Source organism: Sipha flava, unplaced genomic scaffold (assembly GCF_003268045.1).
Source record: "Sipha flava isolate LNK unplaced genomic scaffold, YSA_version1 250_pilon_pilon, whole genome shotgun sequence".
In the NCBI taxonomy this organism is placed as follows: Eukaryota; Metazoa; Arthropoda; class Insecta; order Hemiptera; family Aphididae; genus Sipha; species Sipha flava.
The window spans coordinates 482,531-502,725 of record NW_020272902.1 but is presented as its reverse complement, the minus strand read 5'-3'; the positions used below and the strand labels follow the sequence as shown (position 1 = coordinate 502,725).

The following is a 20,195-nucleotide window of genomic DNA, read 5'->3' as shown; positions in this document are numbered from 1 at the left end:
TAATGTGTAACGCTACAAATATTGACAGTCAAAGGTTAAATATTCCAATCGTTTATGAACTGTAATTGATTATAAATATTTACTGCTTATAATAAATGGTACTACAAGTCATTATAACATTTATAAGCTACATGGTAAATTAAAAATCAATCCATCAAATTTCAAAGCAAAAAACAAAAAATCACCTTTATTATCAAAATAAATATAAATGGTAAACCATGGTTGATCGAGAGCATTTATAAAGATTTTAATAAAACAACTGATAAAATGAAAAAAGTGATCTGTGTAAAGTATTCTTCTTGTTAAATTGTTGATTTAATTAGATGAGGTATGAAACTCATCATTGTTTGTGAATTTCTCTCTTTGCCCGAAATATGAAAAATAATTAAATTAAAACTGTGGTTCCAATTGAACTTTTGAAGTATATTAAAGTAAAAGTGTTTGAAATATCATGATAAGAATTTTGAATAGTTCATTAAGTGGAGTAACTAGTACAGTTAGTATATAATTTACTGTTATGAAAAACCATAATTATTTATAATGTAAAATAAAAATTCACGGTTTATATTTTATTGGTTAAATTACTTTTCAATAACGAATTATTATGCGATATGTGAGTGTGATAATTCAATCATTATGGAATAAGATGTAACACCCATCATAGATGAATATAGTATTATATATGTATTATATTATTTTTAAATTATATACTTAAATAATTACTAATAAATGACTATCATGCACCAAGAAATTCACTGAAAATGCATTGAACATATATTAAAACTAAGTTATACAATGGTTTTTAGAATAGATTTTTTAGAGTGTTAGTATTGATATTTGTATATCTTTGCATTCGAGTATATTTGAAACATTAAAAAAATTATTAAATTCGAAAAATTATTACGAGCGTAAAAAAACAAAAACGCAATTTGTTTATAAAAATAAATTTGAACCGTAAACAAATAAATTTACTAGATTAAGTAATTAAAAATGTTTACATTTGGTAAAATAGCTTATAAGCTGTCTTATAGCTAATCCTTTATGATTGCTCAATATTGAATTCTCATGTCAGATAAATCTATAATAAAGTTAGTTAATAATCTTGTAAATAAAACATTATAAACATTAACTGTTGCGCAACGGAATTCTACATTCATTCAACTTTAAATAATACTGCTAATACTAGGATGTAGGTAACAACTTATCGTTGCGTTGATGTTTTAATCGCAATGGATTGAAATGTAGATTTATAGTCTAGAGTTATGTTAGGCGCGTAGGTATCATATATTAGAACCAAAACTTATAGAAGGTAGGAAAAACCAGGATATATTTTTAAGAAGGATTATGTTCTTTTACCACTTCATTTAAATAAATTTTTATTGATTATTATATTTTTAAATTATTAATAACTATTAATTTATATCGATAAATTACAATAAAATTTGTACGTCCCAATGTATAATTATGGTATTAGATTGATGTGTATTGATTAGTGTATTGTAACTGTTTTTATATCAACACTATTTACGCATAATACATTTTATTATGTTTAAAAATCAATACATTCAGATACGTATAATAATAAATCCATTGACGATATGAAAAAAAATATACTCTAGCCAAATAAATATTCATGAATAAATACAGTCAATTAACTAGCAAATATTTCAACATTGGAATTAATAAAAAATGTATCATACCATTTGTATGTTTTTATATGGGTGTAAGATTTAGACCGTTGGGAAAAACAAAATGGATAATTTAGAAGGAATGGAAATGTGGATCTGGAAAAAAAATTAGCAAAATATCATATGTTGAAAGAAATTTAAACGAACAACTGTTAAAAGATGTGGAAGAAAAAAGGAATATAATGCAAGATATATTAAAGAGGAAAACGAAATTAATAAGACACTTGTTTTGACATAACACATTTGTAAGAAATATCTTTGAAAGGAAAATCTTGGAGAAAAGAAGTAGATGTCGCTCAAGAACTTTATACTTTCAAAACTTCAAGTAGCTCATGGATGGCATATCCTATTCACAGAAACTTTTCAAATAACATAGATATGTAGTTATAGCGACAAGACGCAGTTTTTGAATGAAGACTAAAATAATAAATATATTTGAATTTTATACAAATATTAATTTATAAATCGCATTTATTTAGTTTAAAATGAATTTAGTTATGTTTGAAATTTGTAATTATTTCATTAATGAAATAATTAACTTTACAAGTTTAATTGCAAAGTAATTATTGTATTCTATATTAAATACTTATTTCCCATTGATAAGAATGTTGTTTTAAAGAAATTACTTGCTAAAAAATATGTACAGTATATAATATAATATATGGTTTTATACATATTTTTATATGAAAAAACATTACTGTCAAGTATCAATTATTGCCATTATATATAAGGTTGTGGTGCATATTTAAAAACGAAATAATAATAATTATGGTAAACAATAATTTATTAAATGTGTATAAAATAATTGCAGAATATAGTTTTTATTTTGTTTATTTAATTATTAGTATAAGTATAATAATATATAATAATATAATAATTAGTTCTAAACTCAGCAATTGAAAATTTATAAAATATACATTGTAATTATTATATTAATCCAATCTGTAAAAGTACTATTTATTATAAATGTATTTACCAAATACGTATAGGATCAAAGAAATAATGTTTTTTGAAAATAAAATGTTATTATATTATGGATTTATGGATGGCATTTGTTTATAATTAATTTCGTGCAATGATGAGTTGTTTGACAAAAAAATAAATCCAATTTAAAAGTCATTCGCCGCGAAATGTCAACTATACCAGTAGCGATTACATTCATCTATTGTAAATGTGACCTTTGGGGTGCTGCCACTGTTAATTTTAAATGGCAACCTCAAAATTGACAATTAGCGGCTGTCGTATTGCGTATTATAGTGTTACTAAGCAACTAATTCAAACCAAAAAACGAGCAACATCAAATACTAATCGGTTAGTATTCATTCCTTAAAAATGCCATTTATTTATTTAGAACGAAAACAGAAAACAGATTTATATTGCTTATGTTATTCAAAAATCCATTACTATATATTATCATAAAAAAGAAAATACAATAATTAAAATTAAAATAAATAATTTTAGTCATATAATAAAATAAACCATGGATTAGACTACTATTATAGTTGTATTTGATCAATCTATGTAATGCCACAAAAACCGGGTGTGCAGAGTGTACCGCGCACACGGGTCCCAAGGCTTACATACATTTGGGGGCCCCCTAGTCTCAATCTAAAATAAACTACATTTTAAAAATACACAATTAATTAATAATATTATATTATTATTTTATAATTAAAAGAAAATTTTTTTAAAATTCAGGTAAAGATGTTATAATATTTTAGAGTAATATGATATTTATTTAACAATGAGTCCATTGAGTATTTAAGTAGGCATACAACATACCTACCTGAACTACTTAAACAAATTAACTATATAAATATGTAGTGAAGTATAATATACAACAGTTGTAGGTATTTAATTTGATATATACACATATATCATACACTAACTGACGTGAAACATGTTTTAAAACCTAAAAAAATTGATACTTATAAATAAGACGTACAACAAAAATAAATCCTAAAATTAATCAAACGATAATTAGTATATTATAATTGAATAAAGTAAAGAATTCTATCAGATTTTTCATTTGGAACTTTAGAATAGTCGTTACAGTCACATTTTAATAATAATTTTTTTAATAGGTGTTGATGCTGATAATCTCAACAAAGATAATGGATCGGAACAACCATCACGGATTCTATTATAACCCTGCGTAGTAATAAGACTTGGTTAAATTGTTATGTTATACAGATAAAGCACGAATAGTTTGTCTAAAGTTCTTGATGGAAATGATGTTTACAATGGCATGTTTTTATTAAAATTTAATTAGAGTAGAAAAGAATAAAAAATAGAGTGGTTTTACTTTTTATTTTTCACACGTTACACAATGTGTTCCTTAGCGATTGGATCAGCTAAATTTTAAGTTAATGTAATATGAGTGTTATATATTGTTGGTTAATATACTAACACAAAAATATTTTATTTGAGAGCATTTCTATAAGTTTTATTAAAATTTAGTTTGCTTCAAATCAGATACGAAGTAAATTAAATATTTCAAATACAATTTTTTACTGACTTTTAGTTAAACAAATTATATCTAAACAAAGAAATAATTGAACATTCTTAGACGATTGGTAAATAATTATTTTGAATAAGCTAAACGGATCTAAGGAGATTATATGAAAGTACCTACAATAAAGGTTTAATTTTTTTTATTAAACTAATACCTGAATTACGATAAATTAAGTAAAATAGAATTATTTGAATGAATCTTCAAAATCGTTTTGGTAAGTATGCCTCGACTCTTCAGAGAAAGGAGGGGGCAACGGGACCATTTTGCCCCAGACCCCATTGTTGGAATATTTTTTAGGGGATCCCTTAAAGTCTTGATGTATAATAATTAATAATAAAGCCTTGATTACACTGAGCAACTTTACACGCTGCGTGTCGGCGATTAAAGTCGTGCGCGTATGAGCGTGTAGCAACTTGTCTGATTACATTGAGCGATTAAATTATAAATAATATGAATAATATTAAATTATTTTATATGAGTAAGTAATGCAATACATGAATTTAAATGTGTTTGATTGGTTAAGATTTGGAAAAATACGTTTGCAAGAATTTTGTTATTCTCAGTGAGTATTTTGTTTATCATATCTTATTATTATGGTCAAAGGATTCCCAAATAAATTTGCCTATGGCCACGAAAAACCTTGGGGTGGCCCTGATGCCTGTAAATTGTTGGATATAAGAGGAAATTAAATGGTCACTTAAATCCATCAGTTGCTATGTCGCTATCGTCAATTCAAGCCAGTATTAACTTAGAATCCCTTGCTACTAGACGTAAATCTATAGATATTCGCTTTATGATTAAATTAATAAATGGAGTTATATCCTGTCCGGATTTATTGAATTCTTTAAATTTTAATGTTCCCAAATATAACTCGCGACATCGTCCCACATTTTCAATCCCATTCCACCGTACTTCATATGGCTATAATAATCCCCTTGATCGTATTGCTCGAGAGTGCAATGAGTTGAACAATTTTGATTTGTTTCATTCACTAGATTTTCAGCCATTAAGCAAAGTCTCCTAAAATGTTTTCGATATTTGTTTACTATTGTCCTTTATATTAATGTAATATTATTATTGTTATATACCTACTATTAATACTACTATTAAAAATTTATATGTATCTTGTATCTACGCTACCATTTCTGTTAAATAATTAATTTGTATTGTAAATTACCAAACTGTACTTGAGCCTCACAGACGTTTATATCAATAAAATAAAATAAATAAAATAAAAAATCCTTGGCCATGATAATTTTCCTTTTTCTTCTAGCCCGTGGCAAGGACTTCAAATTTAAAATTACAATTTTAAACTTAATAGAAAACTGCAACAATCTTAGAATAATAGACTACATATTCATACGGTGGTATTATGAATTTGAATAAAAAATATTTTACGATCTAACAAACAACAAAAGCGTGTAACTTGAAAAGAAATAATATCATAATAAACCGATAAATAAATTTTTTATAACCAATACATTTTACACTGCAAAAATTATGATTTATAAAGAATTATTGAATTTAAATTATAAAAATATTAATCAATTTAAATATTAATAAAGGTAACTTAACAATTTGATGATGAAACAGAATTTAAAATAATACTGTTAAAGGTTTATTACTACAAACATATTTATAATTCTTGAGTTTGTATAATGAAGTTGAGAACGTCTTTTAAAAATATTTATAGAAGCATTGGTAAATTAATTATTTATACTAAAAAATATACAATACATAATCAATTCGTGATAGTTTATTTAAATATTTGTCTGTTTTTTATCAACATTTTAAAAATAATAAAATATTATTCTTTATTATGACATAATTTCTACTGAAAATTGTTTCACTAAATATATAACATCATGAAATGATAAATATTTGTGATTTAGTGATACAATGATATGATTTCGTTGCCAAATATAAATTATAACATTAAAACTTTAATTCCGAAAAAACATACTATTATATTATAAAGAATAATCTTAAATTATACGAGTTCATATAAAAATATGTGTTAATAATTACTTTTAAAATATTTTAGGAACATTTAAATAACCTTGGAACCAATTTCAAGTATTTCAGCCATTAAGTACCTAAACCTAAACCTTACAACAGAATATTGATCACTAATTAAACGTCTTTCTTCTCTCACTCTTCAAAATAACCCTTAATAATGACTCAAATATTAAGTTAACTCAAAATATATACAAATTACGAAGCCCAGACACTTCTGTAAATGTCTAAATATTTTAAACTAATAGGTGTACTATCATACCATCTTAAACCTGGTTCTTGATTCATATAATATTTATATTTTTATTAAAATTACTTATTGCATAGAAGATCGTAATAATTATGTTTTTACTAAAAAAAAAAAGACCATAATTATTAATATACAAGTATTTTAAATAATTTGACTGGCAATTTTTATATTATAATTGTGGATACAATGATGAGCCATATTTTATTAAATTGTGGTATTTTTAATAAAAATATTAATTTAATTTATACACGAACTTATTTTAAAACTGCAAATTTTTTTCGCAAAAATATACTTAGTAGATATAATATAGAGTTGCTAGGTTTTTTTTATATTTAAACTAGAATAAAATAATAAACATAAAAACGAATACATTATAATCAAAAATAATACATAAATCAATATTTTCCATAGAAGTAATTATGTCTGTATTATGTAATTAATTTCTTAATATACCTAATTTATTGAAGATCAAAAGCATAATATGAAAATAAGAATTTCAATTATTCTAATGAATGAAAAAAACCACAAATTATTTTAATTGCTAGTATTATAAAACCATGGTTAATAATTGTATTCGAATAATAATAATAAATCAACAAATATTTAAAAAAAAAACTAAAATGTCTTTAAATAATTAGTTAGAAATATATTTATTATTTATTTTAATATATTTTATTATATACATAAAGTATTTTTCTATTATATGTATATATATATATATATATATATATATATATAGATAAAATATAGCGAATTATAATACGCATAATAATTCCACAATGCTTAAGACGTTTTCTTTACTCATGGGTAATTTAATACAATTAATTAGTAAAAAAAGGTCATAGAACAAAATTAATTGATGTTAACAGTTCACAAAAAGTAAATTACATTTGTGACTTAATATTACTGTTAAGAACCAATCGCGCGCAATAAAAATATCAAACTTTACTCTTCAATAAAATATTATTAAATTATAAAATGCATAGTAGTATAAATTAAAAATATTTTCATTATTCGCTTTTCATAAAACAAAACAATTTAAGGGTTTAGATATTATATTATTATAAATACTTTGTATGGTGAATACCGTAAACTGAAATAAATAAAAACCCGTATATTTCTCTTTACATCTCAGCTTTATTAATTTTTCCTGAGAATCTCATAACGACATAGAGCCTTTTGTACTTTATGTTCTCGCAGAAACAGCACACCCGTTTACCATCCTAATTGCTGACAAGCCCAACTTGTTTAGTGATATAACACTTAAATCTCTGTTTTCCCACTGAAACCACCAGGATGAAGGGTTCCAGTATGGCCACCACCAAGCCAATGCGAAACGACTAGCACCGATCAATGCAGCCAATGAAACGCGTCGAAGGGATGGTCTTTAGGGGTGACTAAGTTACATATAATGCATGCGCATTTACTGGTTTTGATGTAGTAAATCGTGAATCATACTCCGTCGAGTATTTAAGTATCTCATCGTCGTTACTATTATATAGTTAAAATAAATTTAACATAGAAAAATGCTAGAAAACCAACGAAAATTATCTCCAGGACATTCAACATCATTTTTAATTGAAGATATATTATTCAGATCAAAGAACAATAGGCCAAATCCAGAGGTATATTATTTAAACATTTGCAAAAAATTATTTATGCACATCAATATATCAAATACATAATAAATTACATAGGTATCTTAAAACTCAACATTTATTTCATAAATATATATTTAAGATATATTTATAAATCGAGACTTCAATGATTCATATTTCTAACAAAATTTGTACTACATCAAACATTTAACATTTAATTGAATTTATTATTTTACACCGTACTACACTTTTATTTCAGCAACTCAGAAAATTGAAATACTTAAATGTAGGTACTATTTATATATATTATTATATTATATTATATTTATATTATATATTATATTAAATTTAGATAAATTCGTGAAATTTACTTTATTTTTAAGATACATTTTCTATTATCGATACCTTTAGTCAATATTCAATAAAGTATAAAAATATCATTAATATTCTATGATTAAAATAACTAATAAATAGTTTAATTTTATTTAAAAAAAAAAAAAAAACAATTAATAAATACTTTACCGAGTTATAAGTTATATTAAGTTATAGCTATAGTTATATTGAGTACTATTTTTGTTTTTTATTAGAGAAAGATAGTGTTTTATTTTAAACAAAAGGAAAAATAAATAAAATATTTAATTCAAAAAATAATTGATAAAACAGAACCGATTTACTAGTGTTTAAATTATTGCCTGTTGTATACTTAAGCGGTAATTTTAAGTTTCATACAGTTTTTCCCAAAATAGAACTCCTTAATAACTTAAGACTAATACGCTATAAAAATATTTGTAAACAGGTTTATACAAATAATAAATTAAACTCATCTTTGTAAAAATTTGAAATTCGTACAATAAAATCAAAATCATTAATATTTACAATATTAAATGAAATTTTATGCGGTTATAACTTAAAGTAATAAATATTTAATTGAAATTTCGCACTTTAAAATTTAAGTTAAAATCTGATTTTTAAAGTAATACAATAACGCCAAACTACGCCAATGAAGCCTATTGGAACCTAATCTAGCTCCAGAATAGGTCGATTAGGTAATATTTTAATCATATAATAAAACTTTAAAATATAAAATACAAATTATTATTTTAATTTAGTAATTATAAATGCGTTATAATTAGGGTTGCTAGATTTTAAAATCCCCAAACCGGGATATCATATTGAATAGCACTTATTTATTTATTTATTTAATTATTTATTTTTTTTTTTTTTTTTGATAGAACGTTAATTTGGAAACAAAAATAAAATATTGTATATAACCATACCGATTAGATAATCATAATATAATGATGTAATGTAGAATATTGTTTTATATTTTATTATTAAATAATACAATATAAAATGTCATTTTATCTCAGATTCTATTAACCGGGAAAAACTGAATGATTGGCCGGGATTTCGGGATATGCTTTTAAAACCGAGACTGTCCCGATCAAACCAAGACGAATGGCAAGCCTAAACTTAATGTATTATCAATTTTCGGAACGGTAACATAGAAGTTGAACTCGCTCACGTTCATGTTCAGTTTTTGAAAAATGAACACGTTCACGTTCTATGAAATAATAAACGCTTTCATTTGGACATTTATTTAAATTTTTTTATTTTATATTTACGAATCATTTACCTGCGTTCTGTATAAATGAACAAAATGTATTAAGTATATTTTACTTTATGTTTAAAACCTATACTTGAACATATTATAATCAATATTTCTTATTTACTATATACAAATATTTTTAAAATAATAAATAAATTTGAACGCCCTAAAAATCATGAGGAATGGCAATCCTAGTTATAATGAATAATATATATTAAGTATAACAATAAAATTAAAAAATTTAAAAAAATAATAATAGCTTTATAAAAATTACAGTAGATTTTAACTCTTTTAGATTCAAAATTAAACAAGAAAATTGGCAAAAATTCAAGACTACATTTATAATTTAATCATTAATTTAAAAAAATATATTTAACTGAGTGCATTCGAACACCAATAACTATAAGAAGTTAAGTCTTATAATAAATTAAATAAAAAAAAGTTTGCGCCGAACTGTTGACTTAAAAGTTGCTTACCAATTATTCACATTTACCATAAATCTTGTTTAATGGCCTTATTGAATAAACATTTCATAATATCATGAATAATAAATAACTCTTATTAACCTAGTATACAATAAAGACGTAGGTCTATACAATGAATATATTCTACAATTATATGATTGTTTTCAAATCTATGTATAATATAAATAAATTATCGTATTTATGTATGTTATAATTTATAAGTAATATTAATAATATTAAAAACAAAATTTAAAGTGCACTTTACCAGACCTGCAGCTAATATTTAAGGCTTTACGGTGCAGGAATTATTATTTTGCGTCGAGTTCAAAACATAGAATGAAGTTTTTGTGGATTATTAGCCAAAACCATACACATATAATCTACAGTTTCTACAAAATTTTAAGTCCTTTCTCAATATATTTTATTAATTGATGGTTATTATCATGACATATGATTCATAAGTTTGGTTAAATCAATTTAAGAATTTAATTTTAATAATCTAATTAAAAATATTTATGTATCAAATGTGTTTTTATCATAATATAATAAAAATTTAATGCATTAAATTTGCACCCATCCGTAGGTGTGCATAAACTATATTTTTAGAAGCTAATTTTACTGGTTTTTATTATAATTTGACCTATAAACTCATGTACAATATTTGAAAGTATCAAAATTCAATTTTAATTGATTAGTTATTTCCTAATATAACTATTGTCCGATAAAACCTTTTCGAGTTAAAATGGTAATTAAAAATTAGTGTTGGCTGATTAAAACGTATAAAAATCCATATTTTTGACCGCATTATACTGATGCAAAACAATAATGTGCTTTTATCCATATTAACAATGATAATAATTACGTTATTTATTCATGTATTACCTACATGTATTTATTTTATATTGATATTATTGCATTACATGTTATTGGATACAGTATAATAATATTAAATATACTAGATATGACCTATCGATATAATACATATGTACCATATTCATAGTCTCAAAAATAAATACATTAAAATTGTAAAAATTATATCGCAATAAACAGTACCTGTTGTGGCTATACAGCATAGTTTATCATACTACAAAATGTGGTCAATAACTTTTTATAATATATATTGGTGAGTATAATATAAAATTATAGTGGATAAAAATACATTCACGTATCTTGTATGCATAGACACTATTTGGGGAGACTTGGAGGGGCTTAGCTCCTCCTTTTGGCTACTGCTATGATCAGTTTTTTCAAATAAATAAAATAAATGGTTATATTAAGTAATAACTAATAAAAATTATTTTAAAAATAATTGTAAGTAAAAAAAAAAAGATTTTTTTTTTAGGAAACTAGAATAGTATTTGTCTTGAGATATTGTGTGTTTACACTTCGCTAATAGTGAAAGATTCACTGAGATTTAAGTAAAATTTGGTATAAGAAAAAATGTTTGACTCAATCAAGTGGCACACGTTAGAATTGTCGTGTAAGAAACTGTGTTATATTAATAAGGTTGTCAATTTTTATGATTTAATTCTTAGAGTTCACTAAATGTGAATGCAAATACCCTTCAATTATAAATTTTTGTGGCGAAAATCTGTTTATCCCGTAGAAACCCTACTTTACTTTAAAACAGTGGTTCTCAAAATTTTTTTTCACGTACAACATGAGTATATTATCAATCAGTCACGTACAATTAATTATTAAAGATAGAACCATACAAACTTCACATGGTGAAATATATTTATTTTAAATTAAAAGGCAGTAAAATACTAAAATAAAATTAGTATTTATTTATTGTTACAAATTTATTAGTGTTTTTAAATTAATATATGTGTTAAATATTAAATCATTAATTTTCGTTATACCACTATACGGCCTTTCGAGTACAATTAGTGACACGCGTACCACAGTTTGAGAACCGCTGCTTTAAAAAATATAAAGTTAATCATAGATGGTGAGCTTTATCTTAATTTGTACAAGTTGTTCTCACTATCGTTAACAATTCTGATAAAATTTGCGACATGCGAAATGTTATTGTCAGCAATGAGGAAGATTAAAAATTGGATTTAAACTTCTATAAGTTAATGTAGAGTCACCCATTTATCATTAATTTATATTGAACGGGTTTTATCGAATTAATTGTACAGTTAATTAATTTTAGATAAATATGCAATTTAAAATTGACGTTTATAATTATAATATAATATATTTATATATTACATATAAGTATCAAAATATAGCTACTTGTTTTACTAAAAATATTTTTCATTTTAGCAATAAATGTATTATAATATACTAATGTCAAAAAGTGGGTAAAAGAAATTTGATATTGATATTTGAACAGGGGGTATAAGAGGTCGAGTCACACAGGTTCGTTTTATTTAAATATGTAAAGCTTCTATAAGTTAAAAACTGAAATTATGCCTATGCTTGTACCCGTATGTGGTTAACTACGAGTACTAATAATTTTAATATATTCAATCAACCAACTATATTTGTTAGTTACCCACTGTGATATCTTGGTAATGTTTTATACGATAAAAAACATACTTAACAGCAACTAACACAGTTTTAATTTTGATAGTTAAAGGTATTAGTCACAATAATTTTCTGTCTTTTTTCGTCTATTATACATAAGACCTCAGACGTTTTCTATTTCAAACATGCCGATCGATATATTAACGTGCAATATGGATTTAAAAACCTATTTGAATTCATAATTAATTATATTTGAAAACGAGCGTTTTATTTTTTATTTTCTCGATAACTCTCATTAACCACTCAATTAAATCGATTTCAAAATATATATAGGTAAGTAACTTTCATAAAACTCAAGATAAAATTAAATTACCGTTCTCAAGCAGATTTAATAATGATTTCAATCAGTTTTAAAATTCTCTATAGCATCCGTAGATCGTTGGAAATAAAAAATGTCTAGACCCCTATGTAATATGTGTTATAGATAGGGATAGAAAATTACCGCTTTCATAAGTATATGTGGATTTCATGAAAAATCTGAAAACCGATCCCGTGTTTCCCAGTAGAGACTGGAGTTCACGCACTCCTATTAATACTATATAATATACTTAAAAATTAAGAAGAAAAGCGTAAATTTAAATAATATTGAAAATATGCTTCCAGGTGACCAGTCACGAAAGAAGTCGAAATCAACTGCCACAAAGTCCAGAATGTTTTCCAATGTTACCATCAGCAGTAGCTTCTGCATATTTATCATATCCAGCACATTACATGCACAAAAATTCTATTGCAGAACCATTTTTCATTACTCCTCAAGGTAAATTTTATAATCATTCTAATACTTATTATGATTTTATTATTTATTTGTTTCAATCGAATGCTGAATGCGAATAGAAAATATTCCTCAGAATTCAATGGCTCTTACTTAGTCGTCAGTCATCTTGATTAGTTCAATATAACGAAATTCCCATAAGCCACTTATGTTATATTATTTTTATTATTTTGAAATTGATTCAAGTTTAAAAGCCTTGGGCAATATTTATAAAAATGTTGATAGTCTCAGTTGCAATTTGTATTTTAAATAAAACAACTGACTATGCGGAATTTTTCCCTCAATTAGTTTTCAATAATTTAAAATAATATTTTTAATTACAAAAAAATGAATAAAATTATAAAAAAAAAATTAAATAGTTTTGTAGAAGTATTATCTTTACTAAAAAATATTCTTATCTAGTAATTTATTGTCTAAGATATTTAAAGAAAATTCATAAACATTCGAATTTAAGTACTCAGTTATCAAAGATTTATGCTACTATACACTATTCAACATGATGTAAATATTAACTAAATACTAAATGGTTTTTATACAATTTTATATTAATCCTTAATAAGCAATAGTTTCAAAACATTTATAAATTCCATTTTGTTATTTGTAAAAATGTACACTATAGTTTATTCACAATAAAATTAATTAAATATTATTACTTACATAAGTGTTTGTAAAATCAAACTGATTAAGTTAAAAATTATTTCACATACAGCTTAAAATTCTTGAATAGTAGGTATATAATTTACCTTAATGCTGCTAAATGTTCAAAAAGATGATTGGAAAAAGTAGTACATAAAAATAAAACATATTGTTGATATATTTAAAATTAAATATACAGGCATTATACACGAGTTTGTAATTAAAATTGTTCCCCTTAATTGAATGAGAAGAATTCGATGTAGATATTTTTTATGAATTGTATTTTAAAAATATATGAAGAATTTGGATGGAGAAGACTCGTTACATTTCAATATCATTAAAATACTTTTTTAAATATTAATTATTATGTACCATACTGTATTATTGTAGTATTTGTCTACAGAATACATAATCAATCAAAATCCCAAACTATAAATATTAAGATGTTGTGAAATACTATGAGTAAAATAATTTCAAGTTCTGAACCAAATTTGTTATAAAATATAAGTGTCTTGCAATATTTAGAATAGCGGCACCATCAATAATCAATTATGACAAAACTGAGGTAAAATAAAACTTTTAAAATATTTTTTCTATTTTAAATTTTTTTTGGAATTCAAACATATTAAATTACACACCATATACCAATTGTAGAATAAACTTATTTCTCAAAATTTAAAACTAAACTAAAATTTTCTACTTATTAGTTTTTTTTAGAAATTCTATTGAAATTAAATGAAATTAAATTTTATGTGAAGTTTAATTTATTAGCTATTAGCATTAATATGGTAAATAACCAAAAATAAAAAAAAAAAACATAACTTGAAACTAATTTAACAAATGAAATAATAAATATAATTGAGTGAATATAATTGAATTATAATTTATCAGATATTTACAACTTGGGCCAATTTTTATAAGTGTAATAGATTAAAATAAATGTAAACTAAAGCAGTGTTTTTGAAACACGAATTTAGAAATTGTAGAACAAAAATAAAAACAATTTGCCAGATATTGTTAACTGCCTAAAAAATGATACATCATACACTATAAATAATTATTACGCTTATGTATAGACTACTTATGATACAAACTTTCAAGATTTAACCCACGTATTTAAACTTGGGATGAAATAATAGCAAAATCAATTAACGGAATAATTTGTTGTTAATTTGTGTAATAAATCAATTTCTATTAACGGTGTACGAGAATACCTTAAAGCAGCGTTTCTCAACCAGGGGGTCGCGACCCTCAGAGGGGTCGCGAACACCTTGATTCGGGGTCGCGCAGGTCAAAAGTAATAAAATGCTGATTTACAAAATGCACCTTTTTATTTAAATATTTAAGATTTTTTAAATAATTTTAAATAAATAATTAGTGTGATCTTTGAATTTGTTTTACATTTAAAAGTTGCTTAATTTGCGGTTCAACATCTGAAACACAAAAGTAAGTTATTTTCTAGTGATAACAAACGATTTCTGTACTTTGTTTTTATTGCCACCATGGATGAGAATCCTTTTTCGCATAAATAAGAAGTAGTGAACGGAATCAAAATTTTCAATGCCTCTATTACCAAACTTCCATATTCATTTTTCCGGGCAATCCAAACCTTATTTAAATCTTGAAATCTAAATTGTAGCTGTAATTTCTTATCAGTTGGTTGTGAGTCTCAACTGGTAATTTGGCAACTGCAACAATATTTTCATCAAATGGATTAAGAACCCATCTATTTGAGAAGTCATTGTCGTTACACGAGAAATATTCGAGTAATTGAATTTTCAATTCTCTTAAATGTGTTTTCATAGTATCAAAAACATGATCAAGAATAGGACTTTTTAAGTTTACATTTTTTTTCAATGTAATTTGATGTTAAATCAAATGCATCAAAATTTCGTTTTTTGAGACGAATGATCCAAATTCCAAGTTTTTTGATAAAAGCATTAACTTTATCTGACATTATTAGAATATTCTTTTCACGGCCTTGTAAGCTTATATTCAAGTCATTCAAATGTGAAAATATATCACTCAAATAAGCCAAAAATAGTAATGTCTCATTATCTTGGAAAAAAGTTAAAAATGTGTTATTTCGATCTTTAAAAAATATTATTAATATTATTATTATTATATTATTTATTTCGCAACTCAAAAATCCGTGTTAACACTTTTCCTCGTGAGAACTACCTAACTTTGATATAGAAAAGCAGTGACTTGCGGTTGGAGCCCATTTCTTCACATAGTGCGGAAAACAATCTGCACTGCAGCGGTTGATTTTTAATATAATTTACTATTTTTACAGCTTCAAACAACACATTTTTTAAATTATCTAGCATTTTTTTTTTGCGGCAAGTGCATGCCTGTGAAGAAAACAATGTGTCCATTCAATATGTGGCATTAATTCTTTTAATTTTACTATTAAACCACTATTTTCCCTATTATTGCTCTTGCGCCATCAGAACACACTGAAATACATTTGTTCCAGTCCAAATTTTCATTTTTTGTTGTTTCAATAAATAATTCAAAAAGACCTTGTCCAGTAGCATGACCTGGTATTGATTTGCAAAAAAGTATATTTTCTTTAATTGTCCCGTCACATTCGTAGCGAACAAAACATAAAAATTGTGCCAAGTTTGTTACGTCTGTTGATTCGTCAAACTGAATAGAAAAATACTCACTTGATTTTAGATTTTGTACTATTTGATTGTGCACATCAGTTGACATTTCATTAATTCGTCTTGATATTGTATCATTTGAAAGTGGAATAGTTTTTAATTTGTTTGCTTCTTTTGCACCTATCATAATATTGACCATATCAATAGCAGCGGGTAGAATGAGGTTCTCAGCAATCGTGTGCGGCTTTGATTCCCTAGCTACTCTAAGTGCTACTAAATATGATGCTTCAAGTATTGCGGTGTTATTCTGACTTGATTTAAGAATACACGTTTGTTGATTTTTTAAAAAAAGGGATTTACGCTCAAAAAAATCAATTGGTTTTTTACTAAAAGTGGGTGATTTGTTTCCAGTTGTCGAATTAATTTTGAAGGTTTCATACTTTCTTGAGATAGAACTTGAAAGCAAACACATTGCGGGCTATTATCAAGTGAAATAAACCCATATTTCAAATACTCATTGTTATATGGCCTGAATTTTTTTTTTCGCTGGTTCATCAGAAGTAGACGGAGCATTACGTTTTGTTATATATTTATCCATAATCATTAATTCAAATTACACAAAACTAAAAAGACTCACTAAAAACCAACTTAATAAACGCAATATCACATGAGTTTTATAACACGAACGACGCGCGACTGTAATCGTTTCATAACACACAAAAATAATATTAAAAATAACAATAATAAGCAGTCGATTAAATGTAGATATCTCATCAATAAAACGGGCACAACTCCACTAATGGAAATTCCCAACGACCAATACATAACTTTCAAACTTGATAAGCTAAAGTTACTAGATATGGTATTTATAAATTGGTATTTAAAATGTTATATTTCGTTTGGTTAATGATAGGATATTTTTACTGTTTAAATTTTTACCTAACCTAGATGGAGGGGGGGGGTCGCGAAATGATTGACTATATTTTATACCTATTTTGGGGGTCGCGACACTAAAAAGGTTGAGAAACGATGCCTTAGAGGAAAAACATATGAAATGTATTTTAATTAAATTATAAATTGAAATTTTTATTATTCACATATTTATGTTCATTACCTATTAATTTATATTTCAGGGGTACCATTTGGAAGTATTTGGGGTACTCGATCAGATTATGGACACGGACATCTAAACTCTAGATTATGTCGTAGACGAAAAGCTCGGACAGTGTTTTCTGATCAACAACTAACAGGTCTAGAAAAACGTTTTGAAGTACAACGATATCTTAGTACTCCAGAAAGAGTTGAATTAGCAACCGAACTAAGATTATCAGAAACACAAGTGAATAATAATTTTAATTTACCTACATTTTTCACAAGTATTTTATATATCATTTATAGCATAAAATCAATTATTTGCAGGTCAAAACGTGGTTTCAAAATCGTAGGATGAAACATAAAAAACAATTGAGAAAAGTTAACGACGATACAGTAGTTATAGGAAATGAAAAACCTGCAGACAGCACAGCAAACAAATCGTTGGCTACAGGTTAGTTTTACAATACTACAATTATAATTAATATCCTACGAGTTTTCGATATTGAAAAAGTTAACTCAACATTTCCCTGTTTAGATTATCCTGTAGACTTTTCGTCAAAAAACTCAATATGTGGTACATCCGATACAGGACTCCAAGAGTCTAAAATTTTAGCTCAACAAAGTAAATTGCTTAAAAATGACGAAAAAAGGAGTCAACAATATGATCTAAGCGAAAATTCTGAAGTAGATGACGATGACGATGCTGATGGTGCTGACGATGAAATTATAGATATTGTTGGTGATCATTCCCATAGTATTATGATGAATAGTGTGCGAAGTTACAAACAACAGCGGTATTTTTAATTAAAAAATAAGAACCCTCTTTTGTATCATTATTATTAATTAATAAGATTAAACATTGCAGTAAACAGTTAGAATTCTCATACCTTTTATAATATTTCAAACATATTATAAGAATAATTTATTACCTATTTCTTATAGATGTAGTTGTATTTGTGTAATATATTATTAAAAACCATAAAATGTCGGCCAAATATTAATTATTTTCAGTTACACATTTTCGATAAAATTAATTAAATTAATTAATTTTAATTTGTCTTCCATTTTTTTTATGTGTGCATATAATAAGTTTCGAATAGCTCGTGTGTAAACAAATAAATTCATACTAGAAATATATGATGTAAAGTCATGACTTATTCTTGTTGAAACCCCTTCAGTCCATAATATTATTTAGATAACTTATTTTAATAAAAATAAAAAATAAATTGATGTATTATTCAATAGTAGGTATAAAATCAGTATCTAAAATAAATAATCACATGTTAATTGATTTATTGTATAATTGATGAATTTTATGAATATTATATATACATATATTATTATTATAGTGAAACGCAGGGCCGTATTTAGGAATTTGACACCAGAGGCAACAATAAAAAACGCTTTATTATACCAAATACAAATTTCTGCGGGTTGAAAAAGATCTTTCTGAAGAACAATTCGTTGTTGGTGTACACAAAAACATTTTAAATGAAATGTAAATATAAGGATAGACTGTAAATTTTTGAATCTATAGATAGTAATCGACTGTTATCGAGTATGTGTGTGTGTGTGTGTCGTGACGCCGTGATTGACGATAAATATATTTTTTTTGAGATATACTTTTTATTTTATAAAGAAGTTTCACTTCGAAAATATTATTAGATCATTAAATATTGAAAATATAAAAAATTAGCCACCCTCTCATATTCAGGCACCCGGAGCAACAGCACCCTGTAGCTTCCCCCTAAATACGACCCTGGTGAAACGTGTATATTATTTAGACCAAAGGTTCTCAATCTTTTGAGGTAAATGTCCCCTTTCATACTATTTTATACTGTCATGCCCCCTTATTGAAATAATATTTAACTATTTTTAATATATACGTGCAACTTTTTTCTTCTTGTATTCAACCTTATGGTTGGTTTCGCAGTCAGATACGCGCTTGAAAAAGTTCCATATAACTTGACAGTCGAGCATCGGAGATAATTTGCTCGACAATTAAAGTTCTCTGATGTCCTTGGTCTCTCTTACCTCAAATTTTCCCTTCAATTATTCTATAAACTATTTCGTTTTCATGCTTCAATATGTGACCAATCATGTTCCATCGTTTTTGATTGTTTTAAGTTCATTCTCTGCGTTAATTTATTTCATTAATTATACTTTCGTTGGTTTTACCCAACTCACTCGCAGCATTCTTTTACGCCACCACATTTAAAAGCTTTCGAGGATTCATTGTTGTGCTTTAGTATCTAGCATTTATAGCTGTATAGCGTCATATTCCATACATATAATTTTATGATGCGTTTCCTTACCAGAATACTCATATTTTTGGAGTGTAACATTTATTTTTAAATGTTACACTCCAAAGATCATGTGCTTCATTTTACTTACCTCTTGCACCTACT

General features: G+C 25.4%; 1 protein-coding gene across 1 annotated transcript; it reads left to right on the top strand.

Annotated features, from left to right (window-relative positions):
* Window positions 1–7,921: 7,921 nt before the first annotated feature.
* Window positions 7,922–18,792, top strand: LOC112684474 (brain-specific homeobox protein homolog). Its single transcript, XM_025556026.1, has 5 exons — window positions 7,922–8,094; window positions 13,279–13,432; window positions 17,826–18,031; window positions 18,112–18,238; window positions 18,323–18,792. Exons 1-5 carry the CDS (start codon window positions 7,996–7,998, stop codon window positions 18,589–18,591), a joined length of 855 nt encoding a protein of 284 aa, XP_025411811.1. The 5' UTR covers window positions 7,922–7,995; the 3' UTR covers window positions 18,592–18,792.
* The last annotated feature ends 1,403 nt before the right edge of the window (window positions 18,793–20,195 follow it).

What these genes read in the sequence shown, in the direction of transcription:
- LOC112684474 (XM_025556026.1), top strand. Translation starts at nt 7,996, where the DNA reads ATGCTAGAAAACCAACGAAAATTATCTCCAGGACATTCAACATCATTT. An exon ending in ACAATAGGCCAAATCCAGAG is followed by an intron (nt 8,095 to 13,278) that starts GTATATTATTTA and finishes ATATGCTTCCAG; the next exon opens with GTGACCAGTCACGAAAGAAG. An exon ending in TAAGATTATCAGAAACACAA is followed by an intron (nt 18,032 to 18,111) that starts GTGAATAATAAT and finishes AATTATTTGCAG; the next exon opens with GTCAAAACGTGGTTTCAAAA.